This window comes from Dermochelys coriacea, chromosome 3, assembly GCF_009764565.3.
Source record: "Dermochelys coriacea isolate rDerCor1 chromosome 3, rDerCor1.pri.v4, whole genome shotgun sequence".
NCBI classification, from domain to species: Eukaryota; Metazoa; Chordata; order Testudines; family Dermochelyidae; genus Dermochelys; species Dermochelys coriacea.
The window spans coordinates 158,500,216-158,524,608 of record NC_050070.1 but is presented as its reverse complement, the minus strand read 5'-3'; the positions used below and the strand labels follow the sequence as shown (position 1 = coordinate 158,524,608).

Sequence of the window (24,393 nt, the reverse complement as noted above, 5' to 3'; positions counted from 1 at the left end):
CTTTTCCCCTACAGAGGGCATAGTAAGTACAGTAGACACTGCCCCTCCATCGCAGAGGGACGGTGCCTGCTATTCCAGCTCTGAGGCTGGAGTGACAGCTGCAAAAGGACTGTGTGTGGTAGCCCTGCAACCTACCCTCATTTTAGGTTGGGGCAGATTCCTTCTTCAGAAGCTCCAATTAGTTCCCTGCACAAATCCTCTTTGTTCAGGTTTTATGAGGGGATGTTGGGAAGGTGTCTGGATTTCGCCTTGTATGAGGAGAGTGTAACTTTCCTCTGATCTGCGTCTGTCACGTGACAACAGAAAAGCTGGCCACGTTGAAGAAAGAATGAAGAGCATACCGTAGGCCTGACTTGTAAATCACTTCCAGATGCCTCTGATACTTGATGCAGAATTTTCTTCCGATTATGTGTTCTTCGACACAGAATTGACCAACAAAATAGAACCCAAGGTCTATATTTTAAACATTGGAAAGCAGCACGTATAATCTAATGAACTGGCCAGTAGAGCTGGCTGGGAATTTTCCGACATGTTTTTTCTTTGGAAAATGTTGATTAGTTGAAACCAAAACTGTTTTCAGGAGAGGGCCTGTTTCGATGAACTTCCCATTTTTAAAAAAAAAAAGGGGAAAAAAAAGTTTCTACATTGTTTGAAATGTTCCATTTTGATATTTTCAAAATGAAAAAATTCAATTTTTCAGATCAAAATGACTTTCTTTAGAAATATACGTAAATTTATAGGAAAAATGTATATCCATTTTGTTTTCAGATTTTGACATTTCATTCTTTGAAGACAAGAAAAAAATTCAAAATCTCAAAAATTCTCATGGAATGGGACAACCCCTAGCTCTGCTGGCGAGCGTGCTATCCAACATTAGTGCTCTCTGCAGGAGAAAATCAGAACTGCTCAGCTGTTTTACATAGGACCTCTATGGCTAGCAGCTCATGGAGATTCGCCTTCAGCTCAAGCCTATGCTTTAGGTCTAGGGGGATTTAGGTTCTATCCCTGCTTCTGACGTGTCATTCTGAGTGTCCAAAGTGTGTCTTGTCTAGTGTGAACTGTGAACTGCTTGGGGCCAGAGATTTGTTACAGCAGGAACTGATCTAATAGCAGATGTCTGTATTGAGCTTCTTAAACTTGAAGATAGATTTGGAGCATTTATTTAGTTATTGCTTCAAAATCAGCTGCCTTGTTTCTGTCCCTAGCTCCAGGAACTGGGAGCTGCTCAGACTGAAGGAGAAGATTTTGCTGCGGAGAAACGAAGATGATGGAGAATTCTGGTAATGGAACTGTGAATATCTGAGCTCCTCTCCTCCTTCATCCAGGGCTACGGCCACAGCTAATGCTGAAGCTAAATCTGCTGTCCTTTGCTGTGCTCTAAGATGAGATATGTGCATGATGCTTTATAACAATTGGAACACTTTTTGTTTTTTAACAAAACAAAGGGAAAAATTACATGGGGCTGCTACATTGCCACCTGGTGGGAAAGGAACATGAGAAACAGCCTGTATGATACAAGTGCTTTGCTATGTGAAGTCAAGAGCACTTTCAAGAGCAGAGGAAGAATCTTTGTCCAGTCCCTTCTGACCTTAAAGTCTATTTGTTATCATATTTTCAACACAAACCAAGGAAAAGCTTTGATCAGGCAGACAGTGTTTGTTCAACGGCTTCCCATTCCCACAGATTTTTGCCACCAGGTGGCAATGTTGCAGCCAGTTTCATTATACTTGTTCTTTTGCTTGCATTCTCATAATCTCTTGGCTGCTGTCCTTTGTTGGGCCTTTAGTTATGCGTTCACCACTTGCTGCATGTTGCTGGTGGAGCAAACCTTAACTTCTTTACTAGCTAATAATATGTAAGGATTACCATATGTAACACAGAATGGGGCAGTGCTGGGAATATCCAGCCTCTACTTTTTAACCACACGGATTGGCTGCTGACTAGCATCTTGTGGCGGTCTTTTCACAGGATGTCTCTGCAAGATTTTAAGACCCATTTTGTAGATCTGATGATCTGTAAATTAACTCCTGACCTGATGAGCCAGGAAGATGGGAAGAAGTGGATGTATTCTCTGCAGATTGGGAGATGGGTCAAAGGGAGCACGGCAGGTGGCAGGATGAGGCCCTACAAAGGTGAACGGTACTTGGGTGGCACTTTAAGGGATCCGGATTTAGACTTTTTGTGTAAATAGTAAAGAACGGAATTTGTTCAAGCAAAGCAAAGTTTGGCTCAAGACCCAAAGGCCAATGTTACCCTATCGTGAGCAAAATTCACACCTTTTAAAAACGGTTAGAAAGCCTGCAATGAACAGGTAAGGGAGCCAGCTTATTCTCCATTACCACTGAAATCAGGTTGTTTCCTTAGGATGGACTTGTGCTTATGGGCCTATTGTGGCACTTAGAAGAGGTGGTTTCAATTCCTGACTCTGTGACTTGGGCAAGCCGCTTAAGATTTGATTTTTTCAGAGATGCAGTGCATCCACTAGTTCAGTTGAAGTCAATGGGAACTGCAGGTGCTCAGCACCTCTGGCAATTGGTACCCCTGTGATTCAGTTCCCACTAAAATGAGGGGAAATAATTCTTCCTTCCTCCCACCCTTTGTCTTGTCTGGTTAGATTGTGAGTTCTTCCATGGCAGGGCCTCTCTCTTACTATATGTCTGTGTATTACCTAGCACAGTAGGGCTCTGATTTTGGTTGGGGCCTCTGGGGGTTATAAATGAACTGCTTCCCCCACTCAGCCTGAAGCCAGGTATCACGTGGAAACACAATGAGAAAATGTGTAATGGAAAATGTGGCCAGAAGGTTTTTATGTTTTGCTTCTCAGATACGTTTTGGATGAATCCCCAGTACTGGCTGGAGGTTTTGCAGGGTGATGGCAGCAAAAGGTCCCTCCGTTCCTGCAGTGTGCTGGTGTCCCTGATCCAGAAACCCAGCAGCAAACACCGAAACCGGGCACCTCACCTCTCCATAGGGTTTTCCATCTTCAAGGTGGGTAGAAATCTGATCTGTGGTAGAATAACTGGGTTGCCCTGCCCAACGTGAGACACTTCCTAGCCCTTCAAACCAAGTGAGAGCTCTTCAGATCCTTGGAGTTACATATCCAGCAAAGCCCAGTGGGCTCTGTGTTCTCACCTCCCTGTCTGCATGTGGCTCCTATTCATCCAAGAATCTCCTCTTGAATCAGCGGGGCTGGGCCCCTTCAGACAAGGCTTTCCTTGAGCTTTTCATCAAGCACAGGACGTGCTCTGTGTTTGCATAGTCTTTGTCAAACTGCAGGGCTGTAAAGGAGCTCCTGCTACCCCAGTATGTACTGGGTTTCACCATGCCCAGCTGTGTGTGTGTGTGTGTGTGTGTGTGTGTGTGTGCACCAGGGTCTGAGGGAAGGGCTAGGACCCTCCTGAGCAGAGGCTGGATACAGAGTCCTCCTCAGGCTATCATCCATACTGGCAAAATCAGCCCACAGAGGGTGGGGAGGGACAGGGAGCTGGCCCTGGGTGTGATGTTGCAGGCGTGTGTAACGTACTGGTGAATGAGTGCTATAGGTTCCCCCTCTATGCCCCAGGCATAGAGGATTTTAGTCAATGACACTACTGCTGATGAGGTTTAGCTCAAGCTATTGCAGCTCCTGCTTTTAGCTCTGGAGGTCCCCGTTCAATCCCTGATGTGGCAGCCATCACATTTGGAAGGGGTGTGGCCCATAGCATTATTTCCTCTGTCCTCCCAGCAGCTCCAGGGGAACGTGCAGCCTGCTGATCAGAGATTCTCCACAGCCCTGACTCCTGTGGACTTTAGCTGGAGTTGTGGGTGCTCAGCTATTCTGAAAACTAGGGCCACTGTGCCTCAGTCAGGTACAAAGCCTCCCTGATTTCCTGCTGGGGCACTGTGCACCTCTAGCTGCAGCACCAAAGTGGGCCACATTAGCAAGGGATTCCCTTCCGTAGGGAGCTTCCTGCGTGACTGCTGAAAGTGCTGAGGGTCCTGTTGCCACCACGTGTTTCAGCAACCCAAGCTTTACTGACCCAGCCTGGCGAATAGGCTGTGGATGGCCTGGAAAGATTTTCAAAAGGAGGAATCCAGGCTTTTTAAGTTAAGGAGCCCCATTGAATCCCCTGAGCTGCTTCCAGTTGTTAAACTACATTTGCTGTTAGCTGTGAGCCAAAGGGCTCTGAACACCCTGACTGAGGGCTGCTCTCTCTTTTTTCCCTTTTAGGTGGGCCCAGAGGTAAGTCCCTCTCTGCCTTCCGTTGGAGTCACATGGGGGCAATGCAGATGCTATGTCACCACCTGTGGAGCTGCGAGTGCCTTTGTTTCTTGACCCACAGTTCTAAACGCCTTAATACAGGTTTTAGAAAGAAAGCATTACGAGAAATCACCATTAATACAGAGCTACGAATCGGGCTGTGTGGGGAGGAGCATACCTCAATTCAGCATTAAGGCCCTGCTCCTGGGCTGCATCTGAGCTGCACTCTGAGCAGCGATGGGGCAAGGGGAAGGGAAAGGTGACATGTCATCCTCCCACTCTTGGGATCAGCCAAGGACTGGGATGGGGCCCAGCGTTAGTTAGAGGAGTCTCAGGGTAACTCACCCTCCCACCAGCTCACTGTTGGGGATCTCCTGGGGAAAAGGCTGCAGGTGTCTTCTGCCACCTGGGCTTTGCCAACATTTACAGGATGTTCTTAACCCTTTCCCCTTCTCATGGGACTTTGGGACCTGAGCTGGGCTCCTGGGAGTTAAAAACTGAGGATTGAGTTTGCCCTGACTTATACCCCTTGATCTGAAAGGGGCTGGAGCAGGTATAAACCAGGGCAGGATCTAGCTCTGATCTTGTATCTAGGAATCCTGCACCTACTGCCCTGCTAACCACTTAACTCACTTCCAAAGTCAGTGTCCCCAGGAATTTGGACTGGTAAAGAACTAACTCTAGCGAACAATCACTCCAGCATGTTTGCATTGTTAATTACCTTGTGTTAGAAACAGTAGCCTCAGATATGGGCTCTTTCTGAACTAGGGATGTTAGGGCACCATTAGGAATACAAGTGAGATTAAATTTGCCAGTTACACACATGGGCCTGACCCAGATTAGGAGAACACTACAGCACTGTCTGTGCTGCATGCGTGCTAATGGGGAGACCAGGGCTGGTGGTGGCTCGGAATTGAGTTTCAGGTTTGTATCGAACACCGAGATTAATGCTGAGAGATGTAAAATCGAGACAGTTTTTGGAATTGGAACGACAGTGAATCACGGTATTGACAGAGGCATAAAAGCTATGACAGTAATATAAGATGCATGGTAAGGAGCAGCCCCATGCCCCCCTCGATGAAATTGCCACATTAGCATGAGAGAAATATGGACAAAGGGAGAAGAATTGGAACTCCATAATTCTGCAAGAGAGCGAAACGTCTGAGCCGTTTTGAGGCACAGCCCATGTAAGGAGGCTGCAGTATTTTGGCCTGCAGAATAAAAAACATTTGTAAGAGCAAAGAGTGCTGCACCCTTGAGTAGGACCTGGGGTATCGGCGATACACACACACACATGGAGGCCTGGAAGCTGTAGCAAAGACTTAAGGTGGAATTCTCCCCTCACCCCAGTAAGGTTCTGGAGCACTTTGTCCTGGTGCAGACACAGTGTAGGACCACCACCACAGGTGACCCTATAAATCCATGACCCACCCCCCAAAAAACCCAAAACTCTTGTGCATGGGGCATGCTGGGGAAGAGCTGGGGAGCATGAGGAAAAAGCTGAGAACGTAGCCATCAACCTAGGGCATTATGTGCTGCTGTGGGTAGTGCAGTGCTCAGAAGGCTGCTGGAGCTTAGGGCAGCTCCTGGCTGTTATACCTTTTACTGGAAGCTGAAATGACGCCTGCAGCAGCCCAGAATAAGAAGGGTGCAAAAGGTGCCTAAGGCCACTCTTGCCTCATCCCCCAATCAGGCTCTGGGCTGCTGTTTCTAGTGAGATCTGAGCAGGCTGCAAAGGGACTTGGGTGGAAGCCCCATTGCTTGGTGATTTTTAAAACTGGACAATGAGAATGTGCCGTAAGGACAATCTGGCAGGAGGACAGACAGGGAGATTGGTCGTTTGGCTCTCTGATTAGATCTCTGTTGTCTGCCTCCTTTGCTTGTGGATTATGGAAAGTGGATGTGCTCTGGCAGGTTTTTTTTAAGCAAGCCTCCTGGGTTCCCCACATGACTTTCACCTGAAACCAATGGGAATTTCCTTTCCTTCTTCCCTGGCCAGTACCACAAAAGCAACAAAAAGCTGGCGCCAGCGTTCTTTGCCAGGAACCCCTCCGTCAACCAAAGGCATCTCTTCCTGAATGAACGGGAAGTGACTCAGAATTTCCGGCTGCAGCCTGGGGTCTATGTCATCGTCCCCTCCACCGCGGAACCCCGGCAGGAGTCCGAGTTCATCCTGCGGGTCTTCTCCAGGAAACACGTCCTTCGGTGAGATGATGCCATGCCCTTGCTTATAGGGTTTTCTTGGTGCTCCTGGGATAGTTGTGCCTTTCCACCGGGGTGGTGGAGTCAGAGGTCAGTGCTGTCTGCTACTGGGCTGGATGCAGCTTAGGATAAGTACTTGCTCCATAGCCTAAACAATGCTATTAGTCTATATCCGAGTGTTGAACTAGAAGCACTTGGGACACTGTGCATACTGAATGGGGAGATGCAGGACACTGGTCTTGTCTGCATTAGGATATTTCCCCTTACATTTTCCACCATCGCTACGACTGGTTCAGCACCATGGCTGGTAGCAACGGCGAAAGCTCTAGTGCAGACTAGGCTCAAGCAGCCACTGGTCTTCTTTCCACCACATCCAGCAGACCTGTTCTGTGCAGCGTTAGCTGATGTAGTGCTTAAAATGCCAGCAGCCACCTAGAGCCATACTGACACTATTGCTTCCACTAATGGAGTTGCAATGGTGGGGAAAATCCCTATTGTAGACACAGCAGCTATGTGTGGTCAGGTTGGGGTCCCTGCATGGAAAGCAGAGGAAAGAATTCTGGTTGGCAGGTGGAGAATCACATGTGATAAGGGAGACACTGTCTAACATTTCCATTGTTTTCCATTTTTAGTGAAATGGGCGGAAATTCAAGTTTCATCCTTTCCAAGGTTGGTTGGAATGAGGGAGGTGGACTGTTGGAAGTTGTATTTCAGACTTTGGCTTTTCTTCTGTGGCAGCGATGGGGCAGGGTTGAGATGGTTTGGAATGTGAGACTTCCTGTTACAGCACTTTAAGACTGAGAGGCCCTGTCTTGTTCTATAGACAGAATCTCTTGTACCATGAAGGTGAACATGGTATAAACATTCAGAACAAGACAGACAAATCAGCAGACACTTAGGCTTTTTCACTGCTGTGCAAACCATTCTTTTTGGTGAGATCATCACAATTCATCCTCACTCTTTCTTTTCCATCTGCCTGCAGAGGGTCTCCCTTTTATTTACTTGTGTTCCTCCCCACTCTTCTCCTTTTATGTACTAGCAAAGTTGAAGTTGGGGAGCTGGGCAAGTAATTGCAGTGGTGATGGCAGGACAGGGAATGCAGTGAAATTTGGGAAGAATGTGATTGTATGTTGGATACTCCTGCTTCTATCTCTTCAGTTAACATTGACTTTTTTTTTCACTAAAGGAAATAATTGATAAACATGAAGGCAAAATTTATGAGGATTTCTTCAATAAGCATTTTGAACAAGTAAGCATACACATTAACTGCCAAAGGAAATGACTCAAGGCCAGCCGCTTGTGCTACCAGAGCAATTGTGCAAAGAAAAGTCAGAATGTTGTCAGTTGGGTGCTGGAGTGTGCTGGACACTGTGGGGAACATAGGAGATCGGCTTGAGGGTACAGCATGAATGTCATGCGAGGAGTTGTGCAATACGTAAGCAGGCGAGAAACATGCCAGTTAGAGAAAAGCACTCTTCATTAAATTCATGGCACTCAGCTCATGTTGGGTCTGCTTAGGCTTCTGAAAGCCATAAATTTACACTGGGTGTACTCAGAAAGTTAACATAGGCATTAGCAAAGCCGTTCCCATTATCTGATATGCACGGGGAACAATTATTTAATAGTGGGCTCTTCAAACTAACAGAGAAAGATATAACACAATCCAATGGCTAGAAGTTGAAGGTAGACAAATTCAGACTGGAAATAAGGCATAACTTTTTAATGATGAGAGTAATTAACCGCAGGAACAATTTAGCAAAGTGGTGGATTCTCCATCACTGTCAATTGTAAAATCAAGATGGGATGTTTTTCTAAAAGCTCTGCTCTAGGAATTATTTCGGGGAAGTTCTTTGGTCTGTGTTCTGTAGGAGGTCAGATTAGATGACCACAATGGATTGATGAATTGATGAATAGCCGTGCTCGTAGAGAATTAATATTTATTCTTACAGATTGTTATTATTATGAAGCTAATTTTTCAGAGGTGCTGAGTGCTGGCAGTTCCCATTGATATTAGCTGGAGCTGCAGTTCTTCAGTTCTTCTGAAGATCAGGCCCTGTTTAACTCTGAGAATTAGAGCTGGTCAAAATTTTGTGCATAATTCTGCACACAATTTTTTTTTCATATAAAAAACAGCATATGATCACAAATGAAAATTTCCACAAAAACTTTTTGGTTCTGACAAAATTTTTCGGTTGTAAACATTTTAGAAATTTTTTGAGGCTTTATTTTTCATGGGGAAAAAAAAACAAACAGATTTTTTTCCAGGTTTTTCAAAATTATTTTTGTTTCATGTGTAACTTTTGATTGTTGTCATGGGGTGTTTTCTTGACTCCTTGGTTGGATGAGTGTGCACATAAATACTTGCTACACTCATTCCAGCTATCTTTCACAGGGGGGTTTTCTGTGGTTTGGACAGTTTTTGGTTTCAGCAACTGAAGTTTTTCAGTAATCAAAAGGTTCCAGAAAATTAAATTTCAGTTTTTGGAAACCATGAAAAATTCATAAAACAAAAAAAAATCTGCTTTGAAAACTGAAATAGAAATATTTTTAAATTTTCCATCTTTGCTGACAATGTGCTTGATGTGACAGATATCATAAAAGACAAAGAGGATCTTTTGAAAATAAGATTTTTCAGCTGGTGAAAATAACTAAATGCATGAACGACTGTGGAGCTTCGACCATTTTATACCAGATGAGAATGTGCTTTTAACAATCTAAATGTGTAATTGAACACCCCCAGAGTCAATGGGTGTCTTTCCATGGGAGTTGGACTGGGACTGAAAAGGCAGATAGTGAAGACAGGACATGCTGGGAAATCCAAGGAGGGGAAATTTATTACAATAGTATTTGTCTCCCTTAGCATCCTGAAATAAACGCTGTCCAACTCCAGAGGATCCTGAATAACGTGGTCTGGACACGTAAGTGCTAGGAGATAATAGTTTAATAACCTTAATTAGGTGCTAGTTAGAGATGAGCCTGAAGTGGACCTGTAACTCCCAAACTCCTTCCCTGAGTTCTGGGAGTGGAGGAGCTGGTCTGAAACCCTGGGTCTGACCCTTTTCTGATAATTTAAGTTCCAAATTGGATTCCAAACCAGCAAGGATCAGTTCTCAGGATTTGGTACAGATGTGGCCCAAAAACACAATGCCTGACAAGTTTGAGCATAAGTTGGCTGAGTCTCTTTATACTTATGCAGATTAAGGGTGATGTAGGAACAGGAGGGTAATGAGTAGAACTGGCTGGGAAATGGCTTTTTCATGCCGCAAACTTTTGAGACTTCAACAAATTTTCCCCTCAGAAATGGGGATGAAAAGTCAAAATCTCAGATATTTTCACAAACAGAAAGTTTGAAAAAAAAAAACCCGGGATTCAGTTAGTTGAAACATTTGGTTTCAATTTTGACTTTTTATCAGAATTAGCTTAAATTAAAGACAAAAGTTGTTTAAGAATATAAGAACGGCTATACTGGATCAGACCAATGGTCCATCAAGCCCAGGGTCCTGTCTTCCGACAGTGACCAATGCCAGGTGCTTCAGAGGGAATGAACAGAACCGGTAACCATCAAGTGATTCATCTTCAATCCAACTTCAAACCAGAAAACCAGAATTTTTTGTTAGAAAATATCAAAATTAAAAGTTTTGACCGTTTCAAAACTGTTTTTCCTAAAATTTTTCAAGTAAAAAAATTTGTCAAAAGTGATCATTTCCCATGAAAAGTTTTGGTTTGACAAATTGACATTTGCAGACAATAGAATTCCTGATCAGTTCTAATAATGGGCTTTCCCAGCACTAGTCTCTTTCATTGCACCTGTCCCTGGGTAGATAAAACATCTGAAGGGTTGCAAGTTCCTTTAATTTTCTCAAGGGTGAATGAAGATTGCTTTTTTATTTTCATATTGGTATCTTTCGAAAGTGACCCATTGAGTGTTATGAAATCTGTAAGGAAACTAACCAATCGAGGTGGAGTGTCTTTACTCTTCATAGACAATCAGTTTGAAGACATTCATTTCAAAACTTTACTGTGCATGATGCATATTTAATAAACAGGGCTATAATGAGATTACAGCATCTTCGCTTTCTGTAGAGTAGGGATCTGTGAGTTATGGCTTCTGCTCCGTGGAAGCCTACAGGCAATCTATAATCATGAGTTGCAACAAGATTAGTTTCTTTCTGTTTCTTTTCATGTAACTCGTGTATGGTCCAGGAATGCTCAGAATTAGGTTTTCAATTATGCTTGTGAGTTTAAAAGCTGCCGGTCTCTCTGTGTTTTTGAGAGAGAGAGAGACTAAGCACCAGGGTTTCAATTCATTGTGGCTAGCGAAGCTGCATCACAGATGAATTAAGCCTAAGGAAATCGAGTGACTGCTCCAGGTCACCCAGCAAATTGCATTTGGGATTACAATTTGGGGTGCTCTTTAACTGCTATTTCTGGTGTTAGCTACAGGTAATGGGGTCATATTCTGCTCTTCATCACATGGCCGCAGGGAGCTCCGATTGGCTTCCATGGGAATTACACCCATGCGGCTGAAAGTGGAATCTGGCCCACTGTCTTACATTTTTACCTTGCCCAGGTTGAATCACAAGTGATGTAACTTGTAAATGAGAGGAACAGTGTCACAAAAGGTTTGGGGGGCCCAATCCTATCCCCAGTGAAATTAATGGCAGTTTCGCCATTGAGTTTCGAGGGCAGCAGGTTCAGGACCCTGGGGTCTATTTTACTAAGCAGTGTTCAGTTATTCACCATAACAGTCCTCTCTTTTCCAGATCTCCAGAGCTTTTGGCTGAGATTTACTCTGGATGCCTGCCAAGGTATCCTGGCACTACTGGACGTATCCTTTAGCTTAGGCTGTATATTTATTTGACGCACCTAATACCTTACCTGAGCTTTATTCTCCATGGGGGAGGGACTTACACTGTGATTTCTATGCCATCAGGGCATTTCCCTGCTCACTGATTTCCTAACTCCCAATAACAACAATTCAGTCAGGAAGAAATGGGGTTTGTTTTGTAAAGGGCCAGATTGTGCTCTCATTGAAATCAGTAGCAAAACTCTCATTGATTTCAGTGGGAGCAGGAGCAGGTCCATAGTGAAGGGAGAACTTCCCAGAATTCATAAAATTATATTGACTGACTGTTTTTTGTGTTTTGGTTTTTTTCCCCCAATTTTGGAGTCTCTGCCCCTTTACCAAGACATCATCGACCTTAACTCCTCCACTAAGCTTAATGCCACTGGCACACTGAGTATTCAGGAATTCAGGATCCTGTGGAAGAGGCTGCTTTTCTATCTGGTACAAAAATATTTTACTTACCTCCCTGTATACTTCTCAATCGGTGTTGGCTAGGAAACAATTAAATCCCAAGAACCCAGTCTGATCTCTGGGTAGCTCTGAAGACTCATGAGGATGTGAACCGGATGGAAAAGTTGCCTGCTTGTCAAGACACAAGGAAATACATAGTCTTAATCAGGGCAGTCACCGGAGGTGAGGGAGGATCCAGCGAGAATGGAGATACACCTTTGTAAGAGGTGTATACCCAGGAAAGATCAGTGCTGGTGCAGCATCTGTTTTCACTGAGGTACCTGCTTTTAAAACCCAATTGACCTGCTGTCTGTGACTGACACACAAGAAGGTCAGGGGCTAGGATCCACAAAGGGATTGATTTCAGAGTAGCAGCCGTGTTAGTTTGTATCAGCAAAAACAACGTGGAGCCCTTGTGGCACCTTAGAGGCTCACAAATTTATTTGGGCATAAGCTTTTGTGGGCTAAAATCCACTTAGATTTATAGATTCATAGATACTAAGGTCAGAAGGGACCATTCTGATCATCTAGTCCGACCTCCTGCACAGCGCAGGCCACAGAATCTCACCCTCCCACTCCTATGAAAAACCTCACCCATGTCTGAGCTATTGAAGTCCTTAAATCATGGTTCAAAGACTTCAAGGAGCAGAGAAGCCTCCCTCAAGTCAACCATGCCCCATGCTACAGAGGAAGGTGAAAAACCTCCAGGGCCTCTCCAATCTGCCCTGGTGGAAAATTCCTTCCCGACCCCAAATATGGCAATCAGCTAAACCCTGAGCATATGGGCAAGATTCACCAGCCAGATACCCAGGAAAGAATTTTCTATAGTAACTCAGATCCCATCCATCTAATATCCCATCTCAGGGGATTTGGCCTATTTACCCTGAATATTTAAAGATCAATTACTTACCAAATTCCCATTATCCCATCATACCATCTCCTCCATAAACTTATCAAGTAGAATCTTAAAACCAGATAGATCTTTTGCCCCCACTGCTTCCCTTGGAAGGTTATTCCAAAACGTCACTCCTCTAATGGTTAAAAACCTTCGTCTGATTTCAAGTCTAAACTTCCTGGTGGCCAGTTTATACCCATTTGTTCTTGTGTCCACATTGGTTCTGAGCTGAAATAATTCCTCTCCCTCTCCTGTATTTATCCCTTCTGATATATTTATAGAGAGCAATCATATCTCCCCTCAACCTTCTTTTAGTTAGGCTAAACAAGCCAAGCTCCTTAAGTCTCCTTTCATAAGACAAGTTTTCCATTCCTCGGATCATCCTAGTAGCCCTTCTCTGTACCTGCTCCAGCTTGAATTCATCCTTTTTAAACATGGGAGACCAGAACTGCACACAGTATTCTAGGTGAGGTCTCACCAGTGCCTTGTATAATGGTACTAAAACCTCCTTATCCCTACTGGAAATGCCTCTCCTGATGCATCCCAAAACCGCATTAGCTTTTTTCACAGCCATATCACATTGGCAGCTCATAGTCATCCTATGATCAACCAATACTCCAAGGTCCTTCTCCTCTTCCCTTACTTCTAATTGATGCGTCCCCAATTTATAACTAAAATTCTTGTTATTAATCCCTAAATGCATAACCTTACACTTCTCACTATTAAATTTAATCCTATTACTATAGTTTACAAGGTCATCCAGATCCTCCTGTATAATATCCCGATCCTTCTCTGAATTGGCAATACCTCCCAGCTTTGTATCATCTGCAAACTTTATTAGCACACTCCCACTTTTTGTGCCAAGATCAGTAATAAAAAGATTAAATAAGATTGGTCCCAAAACCAATCCCTGAGGAACTCCACTGGTAACCTCCCTCCAACCTGACAGTTCGCCTTTCAGTAGGACCCGTTGCAGTCTCCCCTTTAACCAATTCCTTATCCACCTTTTGATGTTCATATTGATCCCCATCTTCTCCAATTTAACTAATAATTCCCCATGTGGCACGGTATCAAATGCCTTACTGAAATCTAGGTAAATTAGATCCACTGCATTTCCTTTATCTAAAAAATCTGTTACCTTTTCAAAAAAGGAGATTAGGTTGGTTTGGCACGATCTACCTTTTGTAAAACCATGTTGTATTTTGTCCCATTTACCATTGATTTCAATGTCCTTAACTAATTTCTCCTTCAAAATTTTTTCCAGGACCTTGCATACTACAGATGTCAAACTAACTGGCCTGTAGTTACCCGGATCACTTTTTTTTTCCTTTCTTAAAAATAGGAACTATATTAGCAATTCTCCAATCATTCGGTACTACTCCTGAGTTTACAGATTCATTAAAAATTCTTGCTAATGGGCTTGCAATTTCAGGTGCCAATTCCTTTAATATTCTTGGATGAAGATTATCTGGGCCCCCCGAGTTAGTCCCATTAAGCTGTTTCAGTTTTGCTTCTACCTCAGATATGGTAATATCTACCTCTATATCCTCCTTCCCATTTGTCATGCTACCATTATCCCCAAGATCCTCTTTAGCCTTATTAAAGACTGAGGCAAAGTATTTGTTTAGATATTGGGCCATGCCTAGATTATCTTTAACCTCCACTCCATCCTCAGTGTTAAGCGGCCCCACTTCTTCTTTCTTAGTTTTCTTCTTATTTATATGGCTATAGAACCTTTTACTATTGGTTTTAATTCCCTTTGCAAGGTCCAGCTCTACTCGACTTTTAGCCTGTCTCACTTTATCCCTACATGTTCTGACCTCAATAAGGTAGCTTTCCTTGCTGATCCCTCCCATCTTCCACTTCCTGTATGCTTTCTGCTTCTTCTTAATCACCTCTCTAAGATGCTTGCTCATCCAGCTTGGTCTACAACTCCTTCCTATGAATTTTTCATCAGATGTATGGAGTGGAAAATACAGTAGGAAGATATATACAGATTACATGAAAAGATGGGGCTTGCCATACCAATTCTAAAGGGATTGAGGCATCCAACTGCAGGAGAGCGTTTATGGCAGTGAATCGTGAGCAGATATTGGCACCTCTCTCTGGCCCAGAGTTATGCTCCAAACTGCTCTTGGGGGCAAGGCTGAGGCCTCACTCCTCTCCCCAGCATTTACCGTTGGCTAGTTTAGGCAACTCTCCACTCAGCTTGCTGGCTTCTGAGAATCCCATTCTTAGGCACCTAACTCGCTCTGTTCATTGGTATAGAGAGCCTGGGCATCTAACTCAGGGCTGTGAATTCCACCTGGCAGCAGAGCACTAGAAGTTAGGCATTGCAATGCCTAAGTCCCTTCATGGATCTAGCCCCAACTGATTTAAGGAAAGGTTCCATAGTGAGTCACTGGTTCATCTGGGATCAGAACTCTGGACCCTGTGAACTTTAGTCAGGGCATATTCTTGCATGTGGGAACACCGTATCCCTGAATAGATACTATATCCACACATTGCAAACAGATTCCTTGGGACCAAATTCTGCACTGACTTTACCCCCTGTGAAATCCCACTGGAGTCAGATTGTAAATAGGACAGACTTTTGGCCTGTAACTTTTCCAGGTACAACTCCCAACTCTGTGGATGCTTTGCAGAGGAAATTAATAGAGATTCCTGGTTTCCATCAGGTGGAAAAATCTACTACTCTCCTATATTATTATTACTACTACTAAGTATAAGTAATGAATTGCTTTGACACCTCCACGTTGATGAGCCCCACACATAGCGAAGTGGGTTTGTGTGTCAATGCTGCTGACCAACAGATCTCCCCTTCTAAGAGGCTCAGAATCACTTCTTGTTTCTTTCACTTGTTTGATTTTTTTTTTTAAACAGGAAGTTTTCCAGAAGAAAGATGTTGATAGATCAGGAAATCTGGATTTAGTGGAATTGCATGCAGCTGTGCAGGAGACAGGTGAGCAGGCCACTGACTTTTGGCAAGTAACCACATCCTCATAAAAGCCTGGAAAATCCCCCAGACTGGGAAAGAACTAGAAGACTATATCAAATGCCAGTAAAAGGGGCAAACAACACACAACCATCTCTTCCCCTTGATGGTAGCTACTTCTGCTACTCCCTCTAGCTTCTCTCCCAACCACTGTCCCAGCAGTCAGGTTAAGGATACTTTATCAGTATTGCAAGGACCCCAGACCTTGGCTTCTGAAAGTGATTTGCAGCGTGAAGTTTCACTTTAGCTTCATGTACAGTATATCCACGTCTTATTGACAGCTCTCTACTGGGGTAGGAAGGCAACCACTCCAAATTTAACTCTCCATTATAAGCCCTATTTTGAACCTATACTATCCCCACAGAGTCATAACTAACTTCACCTTAACCGATTGGTTGTGTGTGTGTATGTGGGGGCGCAGTTCCTGAGCTGGTACAAATCAGTACAGCTCCATCAAAGTCAGTGGTGCTAATACTGATTTACAGCAGCTGAGGATCTGGCCCTCTATATCAGCTGGACAAGCACACAAGCAGTAGCAATGTCAGACTTAATTACTTTAAGATCTTTGCCCCGATCCTGCCAGGAGAACTATACAGGTGGACCTCTGCATTTGGGCAGAGTCCCACCGACTTCAGTGAGGCTCTGCATGAGAGAAAGGATTCACTCTCACAGTTCTTTTAAGGATCAGGACTTTTAAATGCTCATGATTTATTGGCAGTTTGCCTCCATCTGGTTAATTAAAGTCATTTTGCTTGGTAAGATTCAAAACTGTAGCTATAATAAAGAGGTGAAAGATAACCTCCAAATCCAGGTATTGCCGTTACATTAAATCATAAGAGTTGTGCTGTCCAGGCACAAATACTGAAAGACACTTGCGGAGAATTCACCTGCATTTATTTGTGAGACAAAAAAACAACCACATAGGCTTGGAGAGAGATCCAGACCCTGAAAATGGTGTGGGGATAATTTTCCCCACTAGTTTCAGCCAGATATTCTTCTTCACCTCTTTTCCTAAACTCTTGTGTTATATTGCTGCTAAGCAGTTTCTGTGACTTACTCCAGAGGTGGCTGCATTGCAGTGGCGGGTAGAGGGAACTGTTATATTACCTGCCCTACTTCCCATGGATATTGTGAGTAGAGATGATCTAGATTTTGAACCACTCAAACTTTGGGGGTGGCATTTGGATCTGGGGGCCTGGTTTAGGTCAATCCCTCATTTGAGGCATAATTAATGTCTATCAAGGACTTTGAGATCCTCACATGAAAGATGCTGGAGAAGGGTAAAGTTCTGTTAGTTTTGCAGTTATCCTGTGATGCTCTGGATGGCTGTGAGGTGCCCTATCATTCCCTTTCTTCCTTTCTATAGGGATTTCGCTCAGCAACGAAGTCTGTAACCTAATGGCGATCAGATACGGCAACCCTGACCTGAAAATCAGCTTTGAGAGCTTTGTCAGCTTCATGCTGCGAGTGGAGATCATGGCGGGTATGGATGTTACTCAGCATGTCACTGATGCTGAACTCCAGAGCAAGTCTGGGGCGCCTTACAAAGCCATTCAGCTCAGTCCCCGGGGATGCAAGATCCAAGATATGGGGCTTGATTCTCTTCTCATGTAAACTAGTGTAGAGCAAGAGTAAACCCACTGAAGTCAATGGAGTGCATCAGAGGAGAATCAAGCCCTCGGCCTCTTTCCCAGACTCCTAGGCCAGGCAACCTGGAAAGGTTTGGCTCTTTGGAGAGAGCGGGTCTTGTATCTGATATTGAAGTGTTTGCTTGTGCAAGGAGTTAAGGGAATAAGAGATGTTTCTATTATGCAGGAAGCAGGAGGACCTGTGATGTGTCCCAGCCAGAGCTGCCATAGAGAGGGAAGCCTCCTGATCTCCCCGGGGCTCAAATGATCACAGCAGCATGAAGCAGCTCATACTTTACCCCACATGTCACTGGCAAATGTCCCATATGCCCCGCACAGGCATTTTGAACAGTGCTAGATGGGGTGGGGTCCCCCTAGATCTGCTAGAGGCTCTGCATTTCAGTTCACTCCTGGGCTGGCGAGTCTGAGTTGTCCTTGTCCCTGTTGGCCATCAAATTCATTTCCCTCATTCTATTTCTTCACAGAGGCCTTTCGGAACTTAACTAAAGATGGCAAAGGGATATATCTCCAGGAATCTGAGGTAAGGCCATGCACTTGCCCGTTCCCTGAAATACAGCTCCATGCCTTAGACCTCTTTGCCTGCTGTAGTAAAGGGCTAATTAGAACAACAGGGCCTGAATCAGCACTGCCATGCACCTGTGCATGGTCTTTTGCACCTGTGCATAGTGACTGTAAAATGCTACAATCATTAACCAGGCCTCACAACACCCAAGTGAGGTAGAGAAGTGTTAGTTATCCCCATTTTATACATGGGGAAAACTGAGGCACGGAGCGCCTACAGTCACACAGCAGTTAATGCTGAGAACACTAAACTTTTTGCATTAGCCACAAGATCATCTGCCCACCAATAAAATGCAAGAGATCATACTTTCTTGGAGGGCTAATTGGGGATATAAAATGTAGCCAATGGCTTGGATGTGTGCATGTGGATCTGCTGCTGGATGGAATCTATACTCCACATGCTCCAGTGTTCTTAGGCTCCTGACAGTAATGGAGCTGCTTCTCTTGCACCCTGGGGACAGGTCATGTGTTCTGGGATCTGAAGAGCACAGATCTTAGTTCCTGCTTTGTGGGCTTAATTGTGATCCCACCGCAGTCAATGGTAAAGCCCCCATTGACTCTAATGTGAGCAGGGTTGGACCACATGGGAGGTTCTCATACTGTGTCGCCACAGAGAGAAAACCCACAACCCTCCTACTCCATTGTGAATCTTACTGAAGTCCAGTTGGATGTGCTAGTTCCACCCACTTTCCCTGTTTATTTTACAGTGGATGATGATGACTCTCTATTCCTAAAGCAAAACAGCGGAGGAGGACGGAGTTGGACTTAGACACACAGGCCCCTCCCAGGATGTGGAAGGCTGTTCCTTATCAACTTGTTATACATGCTGGATACTTTGGGCCAACCCTGCAATCCCTACTCCTGTGAGCAGTACCAGGTCAGCCAGTGGAGTGGCTTACGTGCATTAGGACAACTTAAGTGAATACAGGTTGCTGGATCAAGCTCTTTCCATATGGATAGATTTTTATCCCATGAGGATCTACTTTTATGAACAGATTGGATCTAAAGACCTGAGATGCAGTGAAATGAAGTTCGGCTTTTATTTTTAATACATCATTTCAGACACCTCTGAGAATCAGCCGGAGGACTACAGAGTTGTGGATTCACTGAGAGACCAGGGGATTGCATGCTGTGACACGTAGTTCTTATAACTAGCGAAGCTACCAGGATGAAAAGTCCCTTATTGGATGCCCTGAATCTGTAAGGCTCTGCATAATTTTAAGGTTGATTGTAGCCGGACACTGTTACAATTATTAATAGATATGTATATTATGGTAATTCCCAAAGGCTCCACTTAGGATTGGGGCCACACTGTGCTGGGCGATGGACAAACCTAGAAAAGAGACGATCCCTGCCCCAAATGGCTTATGCTCTAAAGACACAAATACATTCAAATTCCACAACCCCTCCAGGCAAATGTAATCCAAGTCCCTTCCTCCTTCCAGGTATAAAAAGAATCACTGAAAACTATCAATGAGTTTGGAAGCTGAAGTCTAAGCTTTCGGGCCAGATCCTCAGGTGGAAATTGAAGTCAATGGACCTATGCTGATTATGCCAGTTGATGATCTGGCCCCCTTGTTGGTTGTTTAGGGCTGAGACATTGTTGCTTATATAATTAAGTTGGGTAATGACTTCCAGTTACAGATTGAAAAGGACAGTAAAAGACTGTTTGGTGCAATAACAGCATTCTAAGGATTAGTGTCACTATTTTCCAACTTAGTAGAAGTTGTGTACATTCTGTGCATTCCGAATACTGTGCAATACCCCAGTGAAGTCCATGGAGCAGCACATGTGTAATGAGAGTAGAATTGGCCCTTAATAACACACCACTCCCTATATATTAGTTAACCTTTATAGCCATGGGTGGCAGGTATCATAGACGGGGAGGCTGTGCCTCCCCAAACAGCCTGTGTGGCCCCGCCCACACTCCACCAGGCCCCCTCCTGTCTGCTGTCCCCTTCTGTGGCCGAGGCTGGGGTAGGCAGACTGGGAGCCGTGGTGCGGAAGACCCCCAGGCTGGGGCCTCGCCACGCCACCTGTCCTCCCAGCACCGGGATCATGCTGGGGCTGGGGGCGCTTTGGCCACATGGCCTGCTCGCCTGCCTGGGGCTGGGGCTGGGGCTGGGGCCGCTTCAGCTATGCCGCCCAGTGCTGGGGCTGGGGGCACTCTGGCGGTGCCGCCTGCCCGCCCGCCCAGCACTAGGGCAGAGTGGGGGGGCCAATCACTGCAGAGGGGGGCGGTGTGTTCCAGGTGCCGGCAGGGGAGCAAAAGGGGCAGGACCTCCGTCAGAGGGCTAGGGGCTGGGGGCTAGCCTCCCCCAAGGGCGCCTTCACCCACTGCTCATGTTTATCGCTCATTAGCTGGACTAGTTGAAGTATGATGCTTTGTCCCCCAGCAGTTACAGTCTATTTCTACAGTTATAGTTAGTCTGTGTTCATGTAGTTACTCTAACTTAAAGTATTCTTGTTAAAATATTTTTTTGTACTTTTTGTATTTGCTTTTATTTATAATAGACAACCTGTGTGGCCTGGTGCAACATAGGTAGATAGTGGTGTTCAGATCTCTCCAATGTGCCCGTTCCTGGGTTAGCAGAAATATGTACGGTGCATAGAAAATAGCATGGCTTCCTGAACATAGGTGTCATTTCAGAGATCCCAGACGCAGACCTGTCCCCTCCAAGGTTCTTTGAGCAGATCCTGTGATAAAGCATGTGGCTTTGCACAAGCAAGGAACCCTCTAGCCTCCTTCCTGGCCTGCAAGTGAACATGTTGGGACAGTGCAAACTAAACAAGGCTGATTTAATTAGCAATCAGCTCACTGATTTACTGAGCGTAATACCAACACCATATGAACCACATGGACATTTGAGGAATCAGGGGCCTGATCTTGCCGTAAGCTTTGCCCAGACACTCCCTGTACTCAGCAGTTCATTGCGGAATGGGGCCTGGCATTACAGAGGAGGAAGACCTGTCACTGGGTTTGTTATGTAATGTGGGATCAGGGTCAACAGGAATAATTTATAGCTGGGGGAGTTTGCCAATTAATAATAGGATTAAGTGCTGGGCATGGTTTGAATAGCCTCTTGCATAGGTTATACTTAGAATTGGGGTGGGGGACCCATTTCCAAGGTTGTTATGTTAGACAACAATCATACCACTGTATATATCCAGTTTATTTTCTACATATTTATTTTTTCACCGTTTACTGCTGAGCAACATAATTGCAGGGAGATTATTTTGCTATTGATTATTTGATCCAGAGAAGGAACAGAATTCATCTGTGCCATGTATCATAAACATTTGTAACAATAAACTACATTGAGCCATGTGACTTGCTCTTACACAATTGTAAAGAATATTTTACTGGAATTATAGTATTATACCAAAACGTGTACAATCCAAAAGGCATTATCTGGATCATAATAAAATGTTTTGGCAATCGTGCATACTTGCGTGTTGTAAAGCTTTTATATCACTCGCACAGTAATATTTCCTGGGTAATTCTGAAGATCTGTTACTCCTTGTTTACAATGTGCATCATGGAAAATGATATAAAAGGTTTCTGAAGGATGCATTCATTTGTAACCACCAGCATTTACAGAGACACTGATCTTTGCAATGGGTGGTATTGCTATAGCAGATGGGTAGGAAGGAGCAGAAGATCAGACAGGATGCCTCAGAGGAATAGTAGTGGGAATACAGAGACTTTAGATGAAAAGATTGGAATGGTTTACCTAGAGCAGAGATGAACAACCAGGGACATGATACAGGCATACAAAATAATGGATAATGTAGAGAAGTGACTAGCAATGCCCTCTATGAGTACAAGAGCAAGGAGACATTACATGAAACTGAAAGGGAGCAAGTTTACCTTTTCACACACCCACACTTAGCTGCTGGAACTTTCCCATATCCTATTACAAATTACTGCATGGTTTCTTGCAACCGTCATTGGCCTCTGTTGAAGACAGGGTACTGGAAAAGATGGACCCCTGGTCTGATCCAGTCTGGCCATTCCTACCTTTCTACTTCTGGGCTATCAATTCAAATCTAAGTCAGAGTGCTTGGCTACCCGTCCAAGACAGCCTTCACTCACCCATCCGAGACAGCCTTCTGCTGACTGCTGCTTGGGCGGTCCTGGGGGGCTAGCTGCCTGGGGCTGCCCAAGCAGTGGCCAGTGCAGCTGGCCCCGGCACTGCTCCATTAGGGGCTGGTGCGGCGGTGAGGCCACTCCAGCAGCGGCTGGTGTGACTGTCCCCGGAGCCACCTGAGCAGCTGGTCCCGGAGCCCCCTGCTTGGGTGGGGGGCCGCCGCAGAAGTCACGGAGGTCACAGAGAGTCATGGAATCCGTGACTTCCGGATCTCTGGGACAAACACAGAGTCCTTGTTATAGCCTCACCTCTGGCTGGGCCTGCTGAGGACCCACCCAGAGAGCTGAGGTTATAACAAGGTCCCTTTCACCGTAATAAAGAGTCAGAAGGCCCATGGCTCTAGCACAGGGTAGTCTGACTATGCCTCCTGTTGGAGGTGATGGGGGACCCCTACCTGCCCATTCCACTGGTTTCCAACTCAGGGACACTGTTTGAGCAGCTAGAACCAATACCTTGCTGTTCCTGACCTTATCTCCTCTGTAGCTTTTCTCATTTCCTGAGATTCTCATTCTAAGGCACCCACACTGGAAGGCCAGCTTCCCTAGCAGCTCCTTGTCAATCTGTGGGAGCTCCAGTCTCTGGTGGCCACCCTACCCTTCTGCCTTGAAGCCCTTTTATCTTTACAGCTGTTTTGAGGCCCCCAATCAGCCCCAGATGAGCAAGCAGTTTTCATATTAACCTTGCAGGTGTCAAGGCAGCATGGGGGCTATACACCCCATGACACCACCAAACAGCCTTCAGACACTGAATGCTTCTGGCCAGATATGTAAGATGGTTTTCAGGCTGATTCCTATTGGTTACAGCAAGGGATTGGGGAGCTGGAGAGTCCTTTTTCTGAATACTGTTGCCTCGCTGTGTAACTTTCAGCAAGTTACTTCTCTTCTCTGTCTCTCAATATCCCCATTTGTAATAACTCATCCACCTTTCTTAAAAGCACTTTAAGATCCTCGATGGAAGACATTGTATGCATGCAATCAGTTATCACATACAATACATTGCAGTTTGCATTCACATTGACGCAGTAACAGACTCTAAGGTCCGGAAACAGGTTTTTCTTCATTCAAAGATTTTTCATTAGTAAGGAATAGTAATAATATCTCCATGACTTACACAATGCACCAGTAGATGGTGCTCCATCCTTATAGGGAAGACTGCTGGTCTGCAAACACGAGCAAGGAAGTATGAAATCCCGAGAAAAATGTTTTCCCTTAGGAAATACATCTGGATGGCTGGACATTTAAAATGACAAGGTATAAGGTTTCCTGTTTATTTTGCAGCTTAGGAAAAGTTGGCTGTGGGGTGGATCAAGAGCCTGGTGATGGGCTATGGAATACGTATTGCCAAACCCCAGCATTCATAAGGGTCAGCTCCTCCAAAATCATGATTGGCTTAAAATTCATGAGATTTTAAAAATAGTAAAGGTTGGGTCCTTTTAATTTCCTTTGGGGACTGGGGCCTTTAGGGTCACTTCCTCCACAATGAGAGATAGAAACTTCCTTGGTTTTAAAAATGAAAGTTGCAGTTCTCCCATAAAATGACCCCAGGAGCTGGGGCTTTAGGAAAAACACCCAAATAGCACAAGATTTGCAATAAAATCGCATGAGTTGGCAAAGCTTGGCTGCATTTCATTTCTGGGGGTCACTTGTTTGAATCCTGCCCACGTTGGTACTGAATGGCAGTCACTGCTATAGACACTGTGAGACAGAGCCCCATTTCTCCCATAAAGTACTCCAGTACTGAAGGAGGTGGTGAGATGCTAACTCCCTCCCACAACCCCTTGGGTCTGTGGCCTTCCTGCTAGGTCTGCCAATGGTGCGTGCGTGGGCACATGCCCATTAGGAGCTGGGCAGAGAGCGTCTAGTTGCTTGCAGGATGACTCTTTTCTTCCCAAGCTTCGTGCTGCTGCACTGACTGCCCCTGAATAAAACACAGGTGCAAGCGGCAGAGATGTGGGGAGGAGTGGGTGCGGTGGGGCGGTCCCTGCCCCAAAGAACTTACAGTTGAGATCGCCAAATGGTGGGAGAACAGAGGTAGTATTAGTCTCTTTTTACAGCTGGGTAATTGAGGATCAGGGAGATTAAGTGACTTGCTCAAGGTCACCCAGGGAATCTATAGCAGAGCCTGCAATTGAGCTCAGCTCTTCAGTGCATTAACAACAGGCTTCTTCTTTCTATCTGTAACCGAAAGCTCTTTCAGCTTCGAGTTCATCATGCTGTTATGAACCCTGTTTTCCCATGGGCAGTATCCCCTTTCTCTAGGTTCGGCTGCATTGAATACTGCTGGTGGGGGACATGGAGGCTATGTCTAGCTACATGCCAAAGAGAAAAGCAGGCTGCATCCAAACTGTGGTGTTTAGCTACATGTGGCAATGAACAGCAATGGCAGAGAGGAGGCAGCAGAGAAA

The 24,393-nt window shown here is 45.0% G+C and overlaps 1 protein-coding gene across 1 annotated transcript in view; it reads left to right on the top strand.

Moving 5' to 3' along the window:
- The window catches only part of LOC119853721 (calpain-14-like), a 45,300-nt gene extending 25,373 nt beyond the window's left edge, over nt 1–19,927 (top strand). The window contains exons 9-22 of the mRNA XM_038397125.2: nt 1,206–1,280; nt 1,969–2,132; nt 2,825–2,988; nt 4,211–4,222; nt 6,240–6,445; nt 7,075–7,111; nt 7,629–7,691; nt 9,303–9,360; nt 11,206–11,270; nt 11,661–11,729; nt 15,517–15,595; nt 16,995–17,111; nt 17,742–17,797; nt 18,546–19,927. Of these exons, the coding sequence (XP_038253053.1) occupies nt 1,206–1,280; nt 1,969–2,132; nt 2,825–2,988; nt 4,211–4,222; nt 6,240–6,445; nt 7,075–7,111; nt 7,629–7,691; nt 9,303–9,360; nt 11,206–11,270; nt 11,661–11,729; nt 15,517–15,595; nt 16,995–17,111; nt 17,742–17,797; nt 18,546–18,572 (1,192 nt within the window). The 3' untranslated portion in view covers nt 18,573–19,927. The remainder of the gene's footprint in view (nt 1–1,205; nt 1,281–1,968; nt 2,133–2,824; nt 2,989–4,210; nt 4,223–6,239; nt 6,446–7,074; nt 7,112–7,628; nt 7,692–9,302; nt 9,361–11,205; nt 11,271–11,660; nt 11,730–15,516; nt 15,596–16,994; nt 17,112–17,741; nt 17,798–18,545) is intronic.
- The last annotated feature ends 4,466 nt before the right edge of the window (nt 19,928–24,393 follow it).